We start from the raw sequence: 20,216 nt of genomic DNA, 5'->3' as shown, positions 1-20,216 counted from the left end.
TGCATACACACATACACACACACACACACACACACACACACACACACACACGGGCTGTATCTCTCTGGGGAGTACTGAACACTTTAGGGGCCATTCTCTTCCCACATTCCAGGGAGTACTGAAGGCCTGAGGAGTTCTGACGAAGAACCCCTACCAAGGCCTTCAGCCCTACGCCTGGAAGAGATGAACTAATGACCGTTACCATGGGAGCAGCGACCCGCTGTACAAAACCAGGGACAGAGAATTCTGTGGCCCTTCCCACAAGCCAAAGAACTTTATTTGTTCCCGGATGAAGGGCAGCCGCAGCAGGGTCCGCAGTAGGCAAGGCTGTGGTCTGTGGTTTCCGGAACCTCAGGCTGGCGAGAGGGCAGGCAGCACCTTTCCAGCACACTGGCCGAAACCAACGCGGTAGCCATCCCCCTGGCAGTAACCTGAAACACAGTGGGGCAGGATCAGCCACGGAACTGCGGACCTCCTGGGCTCAGGTGCTTCAGAGCACAGACTGGGGCAACATACAGTCAAAGGCGGCTGTTGCTCAGGATGGAAGGTGACCCGTGGCTTTGCACACCTCCACCCTGGAGACAGGTCCCCTGCTATTCAGTGGAAGAAGGAAAAAAATGGAGAGAAATGAGAACCCAGCTGCCAGTGGAAGAAAACACAAACAATCCTGAGAAGACAGGAGGTCAAAAAGTCCAATGGTTCTGTGGACCAGATGGGCAGCAGATCTGTGCCGTGAAGGATAGCAGACACAGAGGCAGGTGTGAGAGATGTCGCTGTCACATGACCGCACGGAGGGAAATGGGCTTGTGTCACAGTGTTTCAGATGCTGAGACAGAAGTCTCGACTAACTGTGAGCTGAAGGGCAGTGGGCAGTGAAGTGCCAGTCTCCGGGAACAGATCCCTGCAGGTCCAAAGCAGAATGCCCAGAGAGGACAGAAGGCAAGGCTTGGGATTGATGCCTGAAGCCACTTGCTCAAACGGATGGTGTTTGGTTTCTTTCTTCTCCTGTGTGACTCCCTGCAGGGGCCCATATTCAAATCCTGACCCTGTGCGACGCTGAATAAGGATGTGGGTTTCCTTTGTGGTCTCCATGTGTGAAGGATGAGGACTGAGTACACATGGACACACCTTGTACTGTGTTTCATATGAACTACACGAGAAGCTACCGCATACTCGGTCAAGCAGGGAGTGACGTAGGGACTTGTCTCTTCAAGGACAGCAGAAAGCAGGGAAATGACAAGATGAAGGAAAGTCAGAGGAAGTCAGTAGGAAAGAGCCAAGGAGAGCCAGAGTACGTGAAGTCGGAAGGCGGTATATGGGTCCTGGTGCCCTATGCCCTGTGGCCAAGGCAGGACAAACCAGGGCTCCTGTGGATCCTGCTTCCCACAACCACACAGAAAAGGACTTTCCCTTCCTTCTGTGGTACAAACATCAAGAACACCATGGGGCTTGCTGCCTCAGCCCTGGGGCCCTCTTTTCCAGGCCTGACAGCTGCAGAGACAATTCTGCATTGTTTGAGGCAGCTTATTCAGTCTCTCTCTCTCTCTCTCTCTCTCTCTCTCTCTCTCTCTCTCTCTCTCTCTCTCTCTCTCTCTCCTCTCTTTTCCATATCAGCACTGTAAAAAGCACTTTCTCTCAATCCACAGGACCCCACAGCAAGACCTGAGGCTGGCTGGTGGGCACTGGAGCAACACCAGACACAAAGCTGGCATACAGCAGTTGGTGTCCTTGCTGGACAGGCAGAGGTCTAGCCTTGGAGAGCAGCTCGCAACGGGAACTGTATCCTGACCTTGCCGTCTGTGCGATCTGCCATGAGTCACTTCCCTTATACGCCGCTAGGTTTTTTTACTTTGCAGAACTGGGGCAACGACACATTTCCAAAAGGCTCGGGCGAGTAGGAAGAGAAAGCATGGAAGCAGACACACCTCCAACACCGCTGGGCACTGCAGACATTTAGTAAGCACAGACGGCCCTCAGCGTCTCCAGGGTAAGCCCCTGGGCAGTCTGCATAGAACCTACACACACGGTCCCTACACACTTCAAATCATCTAAGGGTGGCTTACGGTGCCTAAGACAATACAAATGCCATGTCAAAAGTTACACTGTATGGTAGGGAAGAATGACAAGAAGACTGGCCATTTTCAGTACAGACACAATGTTTCTTAGTATTTTCCCTCTGTAACTGGTTGGGTACATGGACATTGAAGCACAGACACCATGAGGCTCTACATAGTTAACCAGAATTAGGATTAGTGGGAGCAAAGTAGGTAGTGATCAACCCTGGGGTGCTGCTTGCTGTTTTGAGCCCTGACTGTACCTTGGTTCAGCCCACTAAACAGTATGCCTAGCTTGTCACTATGCACTTCAGATTGAGCTATGAACTCCAATGATACCAGTTCCCACACTGGCACCTATTTCACAGAGTAAAGGCTTTCAGGTGTGACTATGGAAAGAATCCTCAAATAAGGCTATCTGCGTGGGTTCGGAAACCTACACAAGTATGTCATAGGAGGCAAGGAGGGAGGTTCGAGGAACAGAACAAAACTGTGTGTTGATGGGAACAGGGACTAGATCTCTGCTGGTGGCGCTGTAGCTAGAAGGCCAAGAATAGGCCTTTCCTCCAGACATCTGTAGGAAGCGCAGCCCCCCATCAGCTGCACAGCAGACTTCTGCCTTCCAGAACTGTAAGAGAAGATCATCAAGCTCATGCGCTCTTAGCACAGCACAGGAAAGGAACAGGAGACCTTGGCTGGGTACGGAAGCTGACAGTCATGCTGCCACCGTGAATGACATCGAGCTGCTGGCAGAGGACAGAGGTGGCAGGGAAGGCTGTGCCAGGCTGTGCCAGGCTGAGGTTGGGGGTCCACCGGCTCTAAGAAAAGCGATACTGTGCTAGCAGAGGGTCTGCAGGAGAAGGAAGCTGAGCCAGGCAGAATCACATGCTAAGAGGTGATAGATTGCATGGGGCAGCAGATGGGTACCAGGAGGGGATCTTGGACAGAAGAGGAGCATTGTGAAGCAAGCAGGAGGACCCCGTGAGCAGGACTGACTGAAAGGTCTATTGTTGAAGCCCTGTGAGGGCTTCAGCTGTGGGTCTGTAGGTGATCTAGGGCACACCAGCTGTACAGAGGGGACAGGGCACCTTAAAAATATGTTCAGCAGACTACAATAAGGAAATGGGTCCAACGTTCCAGTCCACAGGACAGACTGTTGGTACCAGGGCAGCATCAAGGAACTACGGGTCAGCAGAAGATACCCAAAAGGAAACCAGTGGCTGATGAGAGCAGACCAGGCGGGAAGGCAGGAGATAGTTATAGGTTTCCTCAAAGAAAGGTCAAGATTCTCATCTCTCTAGAGACAGCCGTGTAAAACAGCAGAGGGCAAGAAGACCTGAATACGCATCAGCACTAGTTCAAGTACTTTAGCTGTAACATACACTCTAGGCTTTAGATGCCCCAAGGTGACAAGAATTGGGACTGGACAGATCCACTGCCTGGAGGGGAAACCAGACTTCCTTATTCACAGTCTGCAAGGCCTCCACAGAGTGCCAACCTCACTGTGTAACCTGTACAATAGTGCACAGCCAACACCACAGTGTGAGCCAATGAGAGTCACCGCGGTATGAGCTACTCCTCATCTCTAGAGTTCCAGAATGCCCTCCAGGGAACTCCGCAGGGGTCCAGCACACTTCTACCAAGGGCACAGCTGTTGGTATAATCCCAGAGCTCTGTTATCATATTGTAAAGATGAGGCCAATCGAGTCTCAGAATGTTGAGTGCCTCAATTGTCACACTGTTGGTGAGTCCCTGGGAGGTCACCGGAATGGTGATGACTCCAAGAAGTAGTCTTATAATCATGGACCATGCCTTTCTTGCTATTGATAAACAGGTGAAAAACAGAATGGCAACCAAAGATATGGAGCCTCCAACTTCCTGGAAGGGGCTGGAAGAATTTTAGGTACTACCATAGTCATGCCCTCTGACTCCAGTTTCAGATCAGCCCCTGCCCGTGGTTTGATACATTGTCCAGAAAGCAAGCCCCCCCCCCCATTACTGGGTAATTTGCTGTGTGTGTGTGTGGTGGGGGGATGCAAAATGAGCTCTCACTGTGTTTCTTGTGTGGACACTAACATATGAAGTTTCCAGAAGCCCATGCGATAGACCAGGGCATACAGTGCAAACACAGAATCCAGAAACTCCAGTAAATGCACAGCAGACAGACTGCTCCATTGCCAGATGGGTATTCTCAGCCTGAGGGGTTTGTGGGCTGCACCTGTTATGATGACTTCATCACCGTCCAGCAGGAAGGTCCTGGTCTGCCCCTGGCCCAGATCAATGGCCTTTGTTCCCCTCCAGGACAGTTCTAGCATAGAGCCAAAGCTTCCAGGTTCCTTTATAAGAGAAAAGGCGGGGAGAGGGCATGCATTTATATCTTGGGTGATAAAATAGATCAGCTCTGTTGTGGACAGTATAATGAGACACAGGGGCCCATAAAACCTCTGAGACCACTGCAGATGAGTCCTGGTGGCTCAAGAGGGTGTGTCTCCATCCTTCCTGTAAGCATCTTGTCTATTACAGGCCCTGTGCCTATAGCATGCTCAGGGGCCTGCTTTACTGTGCCTTCTCTTTCCACTGACTGCAGCCCACAACCTCCATGCAGTACCATGCCCAGCACTATACCTCTGGCGAGAGACTGTCACCTCCCAGTCACCATGGCCAGGATCTCACAGAGTGAAGTCAACCTATTCACCACCCCACCTCACCATTTCCAAGTTGTGCACCCCTGTCCCCAGGCCCACGGTGGTGCGGGGGCAGATGAGAAGCCTACAGCCGTGAGGTCACCTCCTTCTGTGTTAGATGGAGTGATTGCTGCTTTCTGGGGAGACAGAGTCAAGCTCTGGTTCTCACGCAGGTCTCCTTTACCCCCAACTTGTTCAACTGGCCTATCCTTGGCTTGGGGACCCAGCAGGTATTTTGACACTCACGGATCCACTGATGGTTCCCGAAGCCAGGAGGTCCCCGGGTCTCAGGTTGCATCCATTAACGGAGTGGTGCGTGAGCTGCTGCAGCATGGTCCAGTACATATGCTGAGGGTACAGACACAGGAGGACATGTGTGGGCAGCCTGCTTCCTGGGCAGGATGTCGTTTGCTTGCTCCATGCCCATGCCTTCCCTGCCCCCCACACTCCATGCATCCTTACAATGTCTGTCTCATTTCAGTTGAGATTCTGCCTTCCTCTAGTCCCTCTCCAGATGACCTGCTGTCCACCTGCTAAGGTTCTGAGCCCCCTTGTCCCTCAGCTTCCACATGGCTTCCTCTGGAACCTCATCTCTCCCAACACCCTTTTCTAAGTTGCCTGAAAGCTCCATCTTCTTAGCCTTTTCTGTCTGCTCAGGTCTACATGTTCATGAGCACCTCAGGCCTGGGAGTTCCCGGAGCCATTCCTAGTGGACTGTCCCTCCTGCAGTAAGGCCTGGCTGACCAGCCCCCACTCCAGGACTTGGATCTGACACTATCCCCGGAGCTGAAGTAATTTTAACACAATGTCAGAGCAGGATGGCAATGACAGGGTGGGATGTGAGGTTTTATTTTTAAAGGTTTGATCAGAAGTAAGTGGGCTGCTGAGATGTCTCGATAAGTAAAGCTTGCTGCATAGGCATGAGGGCCCAAGTTTGACTGAGTCCCCATGGCCCACTGAGTGTGGTATGAGCCTGTAATAATCTGGGTGTGATGTGTGCCTGTAATCTCCGCACTAAGGAGGAAGAGACAGCAGGATCCCTGAGATTGCTGGACAGCAGGCCTAGCCCATCCATGAGCCTCAGGTTCAGGGAGAAACCCTGTCTCAAAAATAAAATGGAGAATGACTAAAGAAGACAGCCACTGTCAGCCTCAGGCCCCTTCATGTGTGCACACACACAGCACTTCCAATCAATCCAGCCCGTGAGGACACAGGATCCAGAGGCTGGACCTTACAGGATGCAAAATGCACCCAGAAAACTTTGGTCACATCCAGACAGCAGCCTCTATCTTGACAGGGCTCTGTGAAGCCACACATGTCTAGAAAGGACCAGGGTCATGGGGACTTCAGGCTTTCACGATGACTGTCATCTCATTCCTAGGTGGCTGCTATTCTCCTGTTCCTGTGCCCTTCTTTCCCTCCACACAGCAGTCCAGCGGCCCCCAAACTCACCTTAAAGTTGGATCTGCAGATGGTAGCCGCCTGGCTCATTCCTTCTCCTGTCAGAGATTGAGTAGAGACACTCATAAGATTTAGTCCCACTGATCGGAAAGGAAAGCTTTCAACTTGGCTCCACTTGTCTGCTAGGATTTCACTTAGTCTGTGGAACAATAAGCTTAGAGGGTGTCAGAGCTTGGATATGCCCACTGAGGCCACCTACTCCAGGGAGGGCAGAGACATGCACCTAAGCTATCGTTTTTTTTCTCCCATCCAGAGCAAGCACTGTGTGCTGCTGAGTTTAGACACAGCTTCAGAGCACCCCTTCCTACAGTGTTCCTAACATCCACTATATAGGCTGAAACTTACATATGACTTTGATCAAACACAGCCTGAGACTCTCTGGACAACTGGTCTACCTGCTATACTTCTGTAATAACAGATAGTGTAGTCATTCACCATTAATGTAGCAGTCCTTACTAAGCACCTACTTCATTCAAGAGCACTGCCATCTTCTGATAGCATGAACCCCTAGAATGTGCTTTCTCCCCTCAAATCCAGCCCCTCTACCACAGAAGGTATGCTCTGCAGCCCCACGGGAAGTCAGGGTGCCTACAGTGCAGCTTTGCCTCCCTGTTATTCTGATGTCAGCTTGGAACCTCAAAACTGTGGCTTGAGCTCTGTACCCCCGGATGTTGTGGGTTCACTCCCATCCCGTCCCTCTCCATCAGTGCCCTTCACTGACACAGGGAAATGACCAGAACAGGAGCAAGGTAGGAAGGCACTGCAAGGATGTGTCTGGGAGTGGAAGCACGATCTTGGAGTTTACAGCACTGGCACTTAGATCCAGAATGGGCCTAGCCAGCCCTGTTGGGAGCAGTGAGACCCCAGATCCTGAATTTCTTGTAAACAACTTGTTTTCCCCTGATCTGAGTGCCTACAGCTGCTCTGAGCACGAGACCTTCAGGAGTTCCTGATGGCAGGAGAGTGGTTTCTGGTGGGTTTGGCTGGGGCGTGGCTATCTCTGAACACAGTAAAGGGGGCATTCTTGGGGAATTCAAAGATGGCCCGTGTCGCTGTCTCTCTGTCTGTGTGTGTCTGTGTATTTTAACCTCCAGCCCCCTTGCCCGAAGCTCACGAACTGGGTGCCAGCGCACAGAGTACAGACATGGAGGCGCGGTGCAAGGCACAGTCCCATGACTCAGGGTGATCCTTCCTCTCTGGGCCTCAGTTTCCTGACCTGAAACATGAAAGTATGGGGCCAGCAGATTCCCAGAGGAGGGTGCTGCTGTGGCTCTCAGGTCTTTCCTAGATGGAGCATCCTGATACTTGATCCTTAAGAAACTGAGTCCAGAGAGAGAGAGAGAGAGAGAGAGAGAGAGAGAGAGAGAGAGAGAGAGATCAAGTTTCCTGCCTCTCATGAGGACTGAAACCCAGGAATTGACCTTAAGGACACAGAACAGAATGTGTGTAATCACAGACCAAAGGAGAGAAATTGAGGGAACAAGGATCTAGCTAGAGTTTGGCCTTGAGGAACTAGATGTCTCCAAATGTGTCCCCAGGCAAGCTCTCTTCCACCCCTGACATAAAGATGACACCTGCCCCTTCCTCGTGAAGGTTCTGTTCTCGGTCTAGGTTTAGGTCTATGGATTCGTTTCCTTGGTCATCACCACTGTACCACAAACCAAGGCTGTAATTCCCCTCTATCACAGATGACAAACTAGGGGATTGCCTGGTAACTTGCCCAAGCCCCAAAGCTGGACAGGAGTGGTGCTGAGTCCGGACCTCCACCACAGCCTGCACAGCAGCCCCTCCCACCACAGCCTGGTCTGTAGAGCCAGCCACTCACTCCACAGTTCAGTCTGTGGAGAGGCTCGGTGGAGCCAGGTCATCAGCACAGGATCTCGGGCTGCCCAACCTGCAGTTCAGGGCTGAGCCCTGCTTCCCACAGTCCCATGAGCCTCTGAGATCAGGCTTCCCAAGAGGCACTTGATGAAATGCGCCACACCTCTGGGGTGCAGGGTAAGGTTGGTGGCAGGGACAGATGTGACTAGAGACTAGGTAGACTGTGACTGGAAGAGCAGGCAGACACAGAATGAAGGACCAGGGTTCCCATGTGGGACAATGCCTCTAAACTGGAGGATGGCCCTCACATTCTTCTTTTCTTTACAAGAGCCCCATATAGCTCCAGACTGGAGCAGGTGCCTCTAGTGTCACCCAGCAAAGCTCAGAATCCATTGGGGCAACGACACCTGCTCATGCCTGCCTGCTGAACATGGGTAACACCGCTCACCCTGAAACATACCTTTCAAGGCAATGGACAGGTTGATATCAAATGTGTAGGGCTGGCTGTGGTAGAGATACGGCAAAGGCTTGGGGTCCTAGAGGGAAGAGTACATCAGAGAGAAGGGCTGAGTTCCAGCAGCCTCTGCACCCCAGCACAGAGTGTGCCAAGTGGCAGCAATGTTTCTTCTCCAGAGACCCAATCCCTGCACACTGTTCATAGATAGGACAGGAGGTCGCATGTGCTAGATTTGAGAAAGTAAGCCGAGGAGGGGGTGTATCAGCAGGTTAGAGGTCACAGGGCCAAAGGAGCAATGCTCTAGCGATCTCAGGGAGGACAGACTCGGGAAGGGGATCATGGGAAGCAAGATGGTCCATAGAGCCTGTAAGGAAAGACCAGGACAATAGAGAAGGGAAGGCAGATGCCCTAGAAAGCAGAGTGCCTAGCAACAGTGAATCTGGCAGGCTGAATTTGGTGCTGGGACACCTGGGGAGGCAGCTGATGGCCAGGCAGAGATGCCGCCCATTGAGCAAAAAGAGCATTTCCCCAAAAGACAATACAAAAATCATTTAGTGGGACATAAGATCACGCTGGGTGATTTGAATGGTTGTGTGTTTCTAATGGTCAGTGTGACCAGTGCATGAAGGTGGGAATACAGCTCTTTCCCAAGTGCATGAAGGGTTAAACTCGAAGCTGCTTTTGAAGAGAAGCAAACAAACAAAGATTATGATTCGTTGGGAAGGGACCAAAGTGGTGACAGCTGTATATAAATGGTACTGGGGAAGGACAGAGGCAGCTGGGGTCCAGACAGATCTGTGAAGATGGACATGGAAGGAGGACGATGAGGGAGGATGTAGGCCATTGAAGGCAGGGGTCCAACAGGTCCTGCGAAGGCAGAAAAGAAGAGGGAGGGTGGAGGGAGACAGACAAATGGGAAGGAGACCAGCAGAGGGGAGAGGTGGGTGCTATGATGGGGACAGCGAGGGAAGATCCAAGAAGACAGAGTCAAAGTCTTGCAGGGTCTTTTATGAAGGGCCGATTTGCAGGGTAAGTCCCCCCAGGTTGTGGAAGCAGAAAGATACATGGATGAGTGAGGGAGAAAAGCGGCAGCACACAGGCTCAGGAGACAATGCCAGGGAGAAAGCAGAGAGCCCTGAGCAGAACCTTCTGGACGAGAGTTGGACCCAGAGACAAGGGAGAACCAGAGAGGTCATCTGACAGAGCTACGTTTAAGAGAACATCCGTGAAAGCTGGGGCCCTACACGGTGTTGGCCTTAAGGCCATAAAGGCAGGGTGACTGCAGTGAAGGGGTGAGACAGAGCATACTGTGACAAAGTGGGGGATGGGAGCAAGGACCCCTGGCCCGGCCCTGGGCAAGGGGGTTGGGAAGAGTGACAGAGACAACGCACTTTTCCCTCTACTCCAATGCATTCTACAAATTAGACTCCAGAGGGAGCCATTGCACAAAGCAAAATTGAGCTATGGAGCAGCTATTCAATTTTGCCAGGCAGTTTCCTGAGTGCAGAGAACTCTAAAAGCTACAAAAGTATGTTTTCCCTATGAACTGTTAGAGGGACAGAAAGCCCTGACGTCACGGCTGTCTGACCTGCACCATGATCCTGCAAGCACGGCACTGTCTCTGTATTTGCTCAGTTTGCTCAGAGGGCAGCAGAAAAGGGCAGAAACAGGAACTTAGAGCAGAGGGGTGTTTACCTGCTCCGGGTTGGACACCACAAAGGGCATGAGGGCATCCATGGGCACCACCCATGGGGAGATGGTGGTTCCAAAGCTCTTCCCCAGGAACGGCCCGAGAGGGACGTATTCCCATTGCTGGATGTCTCGGGCTACAGGAGAAGAGCAAGCTTAGGGTTCATGATGGTGTACAGGCTCACTCCAAGCTGCTTCTTGTCCTGCATGGACCTCTCCACAGGACTCTGGCAAGCCAGACCTCCCAGGGAATGATGTGTAGGGTGTCCTTCTGTATATGTGTTGCTTTTATTGGCTAATGAATAAATGTGCTTTGGCCTATGGCAGGGCAGAATATAGCCAGGCTATACATATATATATATATTATACACACATATATGATATATATATATATATATATATATATATATATATATTAGAGAGAGACAGAGAGAGAGAGAGAAGGCAGAGTCAGAGAGATGCCATGCAGCTGCTGAAGGAGAAAGATACCAGAATGCCCGAAACCCTACTGGTAGGCCACAGTATCGTGGTGATAACAGATTAACAAAAATGGGTTATAAGAGTTATCCAGGAATATGCCTAAGCTATTGACCAAGCAGCATTGTAATTAATATAGCTTCTGTGTGATTATTCAGGTCTGGGCAGCCAGGAATGATAGAGCAGTCTCCATTTACAGAGGAATGAAAAGAAGAATGTTGTGTGAAGACAGAGGTCCTTGGAGACACTGTCCAGGGTAACAGGACAATCCCTGAGTGGGCGAGGCCCACTTCCTTTTACACATGGTATCGGGGTGGAGGGCTGGGGCTCAGATGCTAGGCTGCAGAACTTGAAGTCTCAGCTCAGTCACTGGCTAAAATCCCTTCACACTTAGCTCTTCATCAGCAGAATGGGATGCCGGTGCTGGCAACAGGGAGTGGAGATAGGTGGGGCTTGACAAAGGTTTAGGTACTGTCAGCACCGTCCTTCCATGTATGAGGAAGCCCCTAGGGGGAGCTGCGACTGGCCCACATCCTCAGAGCCACACGTCTGTGCGGCAGCCCCCTTGCAGTCCTTGGGCTTCCAGTCCCACAGTCAACCCCCGTGTGCCCATGCGCAGAGCAGTGGCGGAAGCCGAGCCTCCAGGCATTACCACTCCAGTCGTTCATGAGGACCATCCCAAAAATGTGCTCGTGGGCTTTGGAGATAGGGATCGGCTCTCCGTATCTGTTCCCAGGGCCTACAAAGAAAGCCTGTCACAGGGAAAGTCGGTTAGAATCAAGACGGCCTGTAAACCGGGTGGTGGTGGCGCAGGCCTTTAATCCCAGCATTCAGGAGGGAGAGACAGGTGGATCTCTGTGAGTTCGAGGCCAGCTCTGGTCTACAAGAGCTAGCTCCAGGACAAGCTCTAAAGCTACAGAGAAACCCTGTCTCGAAAAACAAAAAATAAAACAAACAAAAAGACGGCCTGTCCTTCGGGGTCACTGCCGGTTGCAGAGCCTGGGGACCAGGTGCTAATTCACTGGGTCTCTAAGACAAGAACTGCACTCACGTGTGCCCTGTTTTCCTAGCAGCCCCATGACCGTTTCCTCCTGACACTCAGGGCACCACAGGCCTTTCTGCTCCTTTCTTTGTTCCCTATACTGCATAACCTAATGTCTGACAGCTCTATGACGCTCGTGAAGAACCTAAGCATCAGGTAGAACCGAAGCATCAGGTAGACGACTCATGCCACAGCACCTGACACAGTGGCTCACAGTCCAACCTGTCCCCAGAGGAATGAGATGCGTGTGCCAGCCATGAACCAACACAACCTCCAGTCATGTCCATGGGAAACTAAAAGGTGCATGCAGGGTGGAGTGGGAGTGGGGGTGGGGGCGACTCCTTCAACAGCACAGAATCAGCTGATTCATGACGTCAGGGTCAGTTTTATTTGTTCGGTGACAGGGCCAAGTTTTCATCAAGATAAAAAAAAAAGAGAGAGAGATCCAAGGGCAGCGAGGCATGAAGGATGCCATCACGTTCAAGACCAGAGGATCTCCGCCTCATTTCTCATAGCTGCACGTGGGTCTTTGGCACTCCCATAATAAAAATGAGTAATTTAAATAAAAAGCGGAGCCTGACTGGGAGGGGAAACTTTTGGGAAAAAAAAATGATTTTAAATTATAAATAAATGTTTTTTTTTTTTAAAAAAAAAGCGGAGCCTTGGTGTAAGCGTGTTTCTGAAATGGTGCAGGCCATGCCACAGGTGTAACAAGGTGGCGAGGGCTGCTTGATGCTTGTTGCTCACATATGAACATATAAAATCACCACGAATGCCAACAGAACAGGTGAGACGCTGCTTCCCCCAGAAGCAAAGAAATGGTTTTTTGCAGCCTCCGACTGCAGCACTCATCAACAGAACGGTCAGCTGTTTTATCTAAAACCACACTTTGGTTCTGTTTGTTAATGGCATCTGTGATAGCGTCAGCTCATCAACACTGAATTCCCCATCGAGAGCTGCAGCTCAGGGGTGAAGGAGGGCTTTCTAGCACGGGTCTATAAGGGACCTCTGACCTCTTGAAGTTAGGAGCGCACAAGGGCTCTCCACTCAGAGAACACAATAAATAAAATCAACTCAAAACACATGAGTGTGTGGGAAATACAGGGGTGGGGGGGCAGACCAGAAAAATAACACGTTTATAGAATGAGATCTGAAACAGGAAGACAGGGAGCCCGGTGTGACCTCCACTGGGGACAAGTGTATGCATCAAGGAGACTCAAATTTTCCACTTCTCCCTGTGGCAATGACTTGTGTTACTATTTGGGTTGCAAATAAGTTTCGCGAGTAGGTGAATTCACGAACACAGGACCTGAAGGGCGAGCATCAGCTGCCCTCAATGGTCCCATGGGGTCACGGGGCTGCTGTCTGTGGCTGGACAGGTGTGAACTGCTGTCCCAGAAAGAGAGCTCGCCTGCTGCAGGTCTGTGTGGATCCCACTCAGTAAGGCTCGGCACTTAACTCACCATCTCCAACTCCATGTCCAGGAGTTTGCAGGCACCATACACAGGAGGCTTTGCTGGGGAAGACAGCAGATAAAAGAAGCCATCAACACCAGACTACAGAGCTCATAGCAACAGGGCGGGGCTGGGCATTGCTAGGGCCTGGATATTTGGAGTCCCTTACAGTTATCAGGTCTCATCTGTCCCATGGGTCTTCGGATTGGGGTGCCAGATACCACGATAGAGGAAGCCCGGCCATGGTATCCCACAGGTAAGTGGAGCCTAACAAAGAAGGGAGAGAGAGTGTGGGTGCCAGAGATGTTACATGTGGTGTAAAATAAACTTCAGAAAGAAACAGAGTCAGTTCACACTTACTATTCAAAAGTTCAAACATGTGCCCAAGTGTCCACGGAAAGAGGAATGGAGAAACCAAACACAGTACATCACGGGGGGGGGGGGTCAGGTTTAATAAGAAAAGGTGGCAGGGTGTGCTTGCAATCCCAGCACTGAATGGGCAGAGGCGGGAAGAGGACCACAAGCCTGTAGCAGCCTGGTGTACATGGTAGGTTCTAGGACAGCTAGGGCTAGCTCCACCGTGAGGAGGAGAAGGAGAAGGAGGAGGAAAAATAAAGAACCTGGGTTTCTCTGACTACAGGCAAGAGTTCTGTTGCCTCCTTTGTGGGCCCTGCTTGGAACAATAGCTATCCAAGGCTGGGGAACACTTTCAGAGGATGCCTGCAAGACAAGACTATGGAGAGGAAATAAAAGAGCTTTCCCAAATATCAAAGCACTACGGAGCAAGGTGGGGCCGGGGTGCTCTTAGATGAACACACGGAACTACATGTAGCGTAGGATACACACCGGTGGTTATTTTGAATAAAGCAAGAGGTTATGCCTGCAGAACAGTGAGTGGCGGCTCCCTCAAAAGCTCTGCCTACCTATACCCCAACCCCCCAGGAAGATGTAGGAATAATCTTTTTTTTTTAAAGATTTTTTTTATGGTCTATTTAACTTTATTTTATATGCATTGGTGTGAAGGTGTCAGATCCCCTACAACTGGATCTTCAGACAGTTGTGAGCTGCCATGTGGGTGCTGGGAATTGAACCTTGGTCCTCTGGAAGAGCAGTCAGTGCTCTTAACCACTGAGCCATCTCTCCAGTCCCTAGGAATAATCTTTTCAGACATAACTAACAACCTTGGATCATCTGAGAGTCCCTAGATCCCAGAGGGCCTTTGTACAAGGTAGAAGACACGGAGAAGACAGGGGCAGCTAAGAGTGATATAGCCACAAGGACTGTCCATAGCATCAGGGAAATGGATAATAAGGGTCAGTCTTGCAGGGCACAGCAGGCTGGGCCCGGTCTCCAGACTCCTACTTCAGGTGTGTAGATATGACAGACTGCCATCCTGCACAGCGCCAGGCTGCACTTATCAGTCATAAACTGTGTGTTCTCGTGACCTCAGGGAAAATGATCCACAGACTCTCTAGCCCCTAAAGGAGTTGCCTGTCACCAGGGAGCCAGAACTCGTCTAGCCAAAGAACAGGGCTCAGGAAGTGAGGGGCAAGGCCGGTGAAGATGTGCTTCCTTACCCTCATCTGGACCAAACTGGGAGCCACAGCCTTTGGCCGAAAGCTCCTTCACAGAGTAGGAACCAAGGCCTTCTCTGCATGATTCAGGGCGGTCCCCGGTGCTGCCTTTGTTTATATTATGCACAAGTTCTTTACTACAAAGATCATTTGGGTTGAGCCTCCCTCCTCTAAAATGCTTGAGACTGGAAGTATTTTAGATTTCTGATTTTTTTTTTTTACCCAGAATTCTCATGGGCTAGAACATAGGCAGTTGGCCAATGAAAGAATCTAGAGATCAAGCATCGCAGGGGATTCATCCCCATGTCTGTTCTCCAGAGCGGAGCTGAAGGGACAGACCCACAGGCCTTGACAGTCCCCCACCCCTAAAGTCTGAGGGGACCAGAAGCTAGGTCTGCTGTTTCCAGAGGCAGGGACGTCATCCCTTCTAGTTTTCCTCCTAGACTGCTTTGACCAAAGAGGGTCTTTGCAGCTCCTGGGGAAGGGAGAGATGATTTTGAATTCATCCCGACGTCTGGTCTAGGACATACCAATTGGGCATCAGCGCGTTCTCCTTGCCCCTGAACATAATGCCAACGTTAGTGGCGTGCTGCCGAGAGGAGTAGAAGTCTGTGTAGTCTCCTGCAGAAGGAAGACCCAAAACAGCCAGTGACCCAAGAGGAGGGACTCATACCCTTCTTCAAGATTCAAGGACCCCTTCAGGAAAAAGTTACCCACACTTCCTGATTCAGACAGTGAGATTTAAATATGAAATGGCTGCCCCCACTCCCTCCCACCTGGACCACATAGAGCTGCTATGGCCCTCATTGGGCAACCCTTGGCACGCCTTTGTTTAACGTATGCCTGCTCCCTAGCCTCGCTTCTCCCTCCCCTCTGTCGGTTTAAATCCTGGCAAGGCCTAGGCCCCACTTCTGAACCCTTCTTTGGGGTGGTCTTCACTGAGCTCCAGTCCCATGCAGGCAGATCTTCAGGAAACTGTCACCATTCAGGCCGGTCCCAGCTCGGCTCTTCTTATTTCACGTGACTGGCACTCGGCACCAAGAACAAGGCATCTTGTCTCTGTATTTGAACTTGTATATCAGTGCCTAATGATTGTGATGAACGTGGAGGTCCATGAGCTCCAGGTGCCCCTCTCTCACACGTGAATGAATTACCGAGATGCCAGGAAGCCCACTTACAGTACTTTGCTTACCCATCTTCCTGGACCTTGTACCACCCCCACCCCCACAGCAAAGCTGAGTACCCCTATCCAAGCAGCTTGGATGAGAAGTGGAGGTGGAAAGGGAAGGAGAGGGCACAGTCTAAGCAAGGGGCAGCCAGCCTGAGCCCTGCTCACTACTTCCCACCTTCAGTCTTGGGCACAGAAGCAAGAGCGAGTGTGTTTGTCAGAAAATAATCAGGTCCATGACCATAGAAAAAGGAAGTCACAGCATCCATTAACTAGAAAGGATGAAGGACCCCGAGAAGAGAACTAGTTTGCCTTGAAAGTAGAGCACTTTCCTAAAGGGAAACAGGAGATGAGCCCATCCTCAAGCCTGTCTTCTACCTAGCTGTGGGCATTAGAACCTCTGCAAGACTTTGCCGAGTGGAGGAACGGGTTCAGGAAATCCCATCCTTCCAGGCAGAACTATGCAGCTCTCAGACCACAGGTGTCCAGGTAAAAGCAGAGGCTCCCTCTCTTGGCTGACATAGAAGGATGCAGCCTACGCCTGGCCTCAGGTTGATGGGCCCATCTCATTTTCAGGCTATATCAGGCTGTACCGCCAGCAGCTTGCTGATTCGGTCAAATCAGATGCCAAGCACACATGGCTTTCCTCAAAACTCTCTCCTGACAGCTCACAGTGCTTCCCCCACAACCTTCCAGGAAGAAGGAGCAAATTGCTGTTGAGGGAGACATGTTGCTAGTCACACACTTAGACAGGCTGCTGTTTCTTTGGAAGAGCAGGCTTGAGACAACCTGAGCAGAGGCTAACCATCTGCTGAGCTTGGTCATGATGGGATCAGCACGCAATCCTAACGTCCTCACTCTGTTTTCTTCTCACCAAGATACAGGGATCCAAGCATCTGCCCAGCCAGCCAGGCCCACTAAACTACTCTGGATGACCTAACAGGGAAGCAGGACTCACCTATGGTCGCAGGAAGGTGCATTGTGGCAGCAGCCTGGGAGACGAAGGCACTGAAACACAGAATCAGGGGTTCCATCCGGTCTTCCAGGCCCAGAGCCCTCCCCTCCCACCGCATGCAACCCAGAACAGGGCTGGGTGAAGCGGCCAGGCAGCCAAGCAACGATGCATAAGGGCACTGCCAACTACCCCGGCCTCATCCCCCCTGCCACGTCCCTCTTTCCCCGTGTGTTCCTCACCGCTGCCGAAGCTTATTGTCATCTCGGAGCCTGGCTTGGCTGGCAGACAGCAAGTCCTGCAAGGATGCTCTTGCCTCCTTCCAGGCAGCTTGACCCAGGCCCATAAAGCTGTTGAGAGTTGTCTAAGGCCAAAACAGGATTAGAGATGGTTTATGCCTGAGAAAATCCTCGAGTCATCTCTCCTGCCAGGGTCTGAGTTCTCTCCATGCAGTCACAAGCTGGGACCCTTGTTCATATGTTTGTCCTCTCTGCATAGAGCTAGAGAAAGCTGGTCATCTTTCTTGACGCCCCATCTGTTCCTGGATGTGCACCTCACAATGCCAAATAGCTATTATGTGGACAGCCACCCCAGAACTGCACAAGTCCCATTTGTCTAGTGACAAGACTGACTCCGGGCCAGAGGTGGCCAGGAGGACCGATGGGGAAGATGTGTGCAAAGCTCCTGCACAAAAGAGGTCCTTAGGGAACACCATGAGCACCCCTGCCTGTGTGTCAGGAAAAAAGCAGATCCTACAAACCGACCTGTGATGAGGGAGGAAAGTTAGACCCATCCCCCATAGACATGGAGGCCAAACTGGCTGTCCCCAGGCACAACTGCACACCTAGAGGGCAGGACAGTCACTCTATGTAGGTACAAGCAAGGATGGATGCTCCAGGACTGTTCTCTTGAAGGACTGGGCAGCCATCCCCCATGAACAAGAAAGCCAGGATGACTGTATCAAGCTGTACCCCAAATCTGGACTGTAACAGTCACGGTTCCTTACCTCAAGGTTTTCCTGGGCCTTAGAACACCAAAGCGTGAATAGCCCAGGATAAAAAGAAACCGGAGTTATATACTATCCTCATCTCATAGGAGAGACCCACTGGAGTCAGGAGCTCACATTCTGCTGAGAGACCACCCTAAGGTGTCAAAGCTACCTCCTGTCACCTATATGTGTCAGAACAGCTCCCACTTACCCAGGGATAAGCTGTGACTAAGGAAACACTATCTCATTCACAGTAGATAGTAAAATGGACACAATTCATGACATAGCGTCCTACCTCATCGAAGACATGCTGGTGTTTGGAAAGGACAGGCCCGGTGAAGAGGTGTTTAATGACACTGAGGTCCAAGATCTGGTCACCGATGGCCACACCAATCCGTGGCTTTGGCTGGGAGGAGAAAGACACAGTCAGTTCTGATAGGCCAGTTCATTCACTGTAACAGAAACCCAATACTTAGGGACTGGTGGGTTCCTTTGGGACAACCCTCTCAAGGAGAGGACCAAAGACCAGGATAAGAAAGAAAGCAAAATTGTGATCTCTTGATGGAAAATTAATCAACCCCCCCCCCCCCCCGCCCAAAGACTAGAGGAAGACCAGGGAGCCTCTGGAGGCAAAGTTCCCAGCATTGCTTGCCTGCTCACCACCTTACCAAGAACCTGAATTCCTTTTCATACTGGGCCTAGGACTTTGCTCAGGGCCTTTCTCTTATGAAGCAGAGTGGTGAGTGTTCCACGTGTCGTAACTTGGAACAACAGCTCTATGGTAGCCTTAACTCAACAGAACTCAGGTAGCAGGGTGCTGAAGAAGCAACGGTGCTCTAACCACAGGGATGAATTTTGCTTATGCTCCCATAAAAGCTCTGCAGGAGTTCAGATGGATACAGCAGACCAAATATTTTGTCAAGGCTGGCCCCTGGCCCCACAACACTAAGCACATCAGAAGACTTCACTTCTAGTAGCATATAAAAGAACAGTAACTCCAGATTCGCCTGCAAGGGCAAGCCAGAGCCCCTTACTACCCAACCAAGTGCTGAGGATGGGCTTGCATGCACAAACTGTCCTGCCTGACCCATCTGGCGCTCCCAGAAAAGACTGAGAGTATCTCTGCTGAGGGCACAGTACTGTCTAGGGGAGGCCAGAGGGAGTATTCTGCCCCTAGAAGGTGGTTGGCTGGCACAGGTTAAGGCTCCACACACCTCCTATGTGGACAGGATGACCCATTAACTTTGCATCCTTGCAACATCTACTCATGCCTGGTGGTTGTGAAAACCACCAGTCAGCTCTTGTGACCAAGGCATTCAGCACAGGCAGGATACAAAAGGGCAGTCCTCTGGGCAAGAGATGTGGAGAACCCGACCAATTGCCAGGAATCCTTTTCTTCCTTCCTTCTGTTGGTGCTTGCTAGCCAAGCACTCTGCTACCTGTCAATCCTGGCCAAAAAAAAGAAAAAAAGAAAAGAAATTCTGACTCCTATTAGGTGCAAGCAGTTCCCATGGTTCTATGGCTTACAAAACTGAAGCAACAGTGCGAGCAAAAAGCAAGCAGAAAAATGCCACAGACATTTCAAAAGGTTGTGCTTTGCCTATCTGAGGACCCCTTTATGTATTTGTTGATAACTCAGCTCCACTAAAACCGTTTTCAAAGATTTCTTTCTAATCAGACTATGTGTACAAGTCAAAGTTCATTTCTCTTGCCCCACCGAGCTTGTGATCAGTTCAGGGAATGCCCAGCAGGTCACACTAGAGCAGAAAGAATTTAGGCTAGAGGTAAAAGAACCTGGTGTCTTAGACTGCACAGTTTCTAGGCCAGGAAGTGCTTGCTCAAAAATTATGGGAGTCAGCTGGTACTTTTCAGGTTGTAGGGTCAAGGACTAGCAGTAAAGTGAACGACCACCCGGCTTCTTGGAAGGAAACAGCCAGCAGGACTACACGTCCGTTTCTGGGTCACAATAATCGCACGGGACTGCTGTCTAGGCGAGGGGTGATAGCTCCCCTTTCTCTTTGCAACTGGTTCTCGCACAACCCCACAGAAGCTGAAACTGAATTTCAACATCCTACACAGCCGCATTCGAGCCGAGCCACAGGCGCCTTCCACCGAGGCTCGGGAGGAACCAACCGGAGCTCCCACCTCCCCATGCCCGAGCCCAGGCTCACGTGGCTTTGAGTGGAGAAAACGCCATAGGGCAGGTTTTGGATGGGAAAGTCCGAGTCCTCGGCCACCGGAATAAAGGACATGCTGACGAGCACCCAGCAGGAAAACCCGTGGCGGGCAGGGTTTGGTTAGCGGGGCTGTGTTTAGGGCTAGAGGAGCACTCAGACGCAGAGACCGCCCCAATCCAGGGACTGCTCTTCTCTGAGGCCCGTACCCGTACCCTGGC

The 20,216-nt window shown here is 51.1% G+C and overlaps 1 protein-coding gene across 1 annotated transcript; it reads right to left on the bottom strand.

Moving 5' to 3' along the window:
* Nucleotides 1–244: 244 nt before the first annotated feature.
* Nucleotides 245–20,188, bottom strand: Fah (fumarylacetoacetate hydrolase). The gene is made up of 14 exons (XM_041652948.1): nt 19,993–20,188; nt 18,117–18,227; nt 17,076–17,197; nt 16,840–16,889; nt 15,244–15,334; nt 13,309–13,406; nt 13,149–13,201; nt 11,296–11,395; nt 10,173–10,303; nt 8,481–8,556; nt 6,191–6,237; nt 4,985–5,086; nt 4,273–4,390; nt 245–431 (listed from the first exon to the last, which is right to left on the bottom strand). The coding sequence occupies exons 1-14, from the start codon at nt 20,071–20,073 to the stop codon at nt 352–354; spliced, it is 1,260 nt and encodes a 419-aa protein (XP_041508882.1). The 5' UTR covers nt 20,074–20,188; the 3' UTR covers nt 245–351.
* Between the last annotated feature and the right edge of the window lie 28 nt (nt 20,189–20,216).

This window comes from Microtus oregoni, unplaced genomic scaffold (assembly GCF_018167655.1).
Source record: "Microtus oregoni isolate MIOR12 unplaced genomic scaffold, Mior012 000000F_ref0000247, whole genome shotgun sequence".
Taxonomy (NCBI): domain Eukaryota; kingdom Metazoa; phylum Chordata; class Mammalia; order Rodentia; family Cricetidae; genus Microtus; species Microtus oregoni.
This window is presented reverse-complemented; position numbering and strand designations above follow the sequence as displayed.

What these genes read in the sequence shown, in the direction of transcription:
- Fah (XM_041652948.1), bottom strand. Translation starts at nt 20,073, where the DNA reads ATGTCCTTTATTCCGGTGGCCGAGGACTCGGACTTTCCCATCCAAAAC. An exon ending in GACAATAAGCTTCGGCAGCG is followed by an intron (nt 16,890 to 17,075) that starts GTGAGGAACACA and finishes TCTGTGTTTCAG; the next exon opens with TGCCTTCGTCTCCCAGGCTG. An exon ending in AACGCGCTGATGCCCAATTG is followed by an intron (nt 13,407 to 15,243) that starts GTATGTCCTAGA and finishes CTTCTTTGTTAG; the next exon opens with GCTCCACTTACCTGTGGGAT.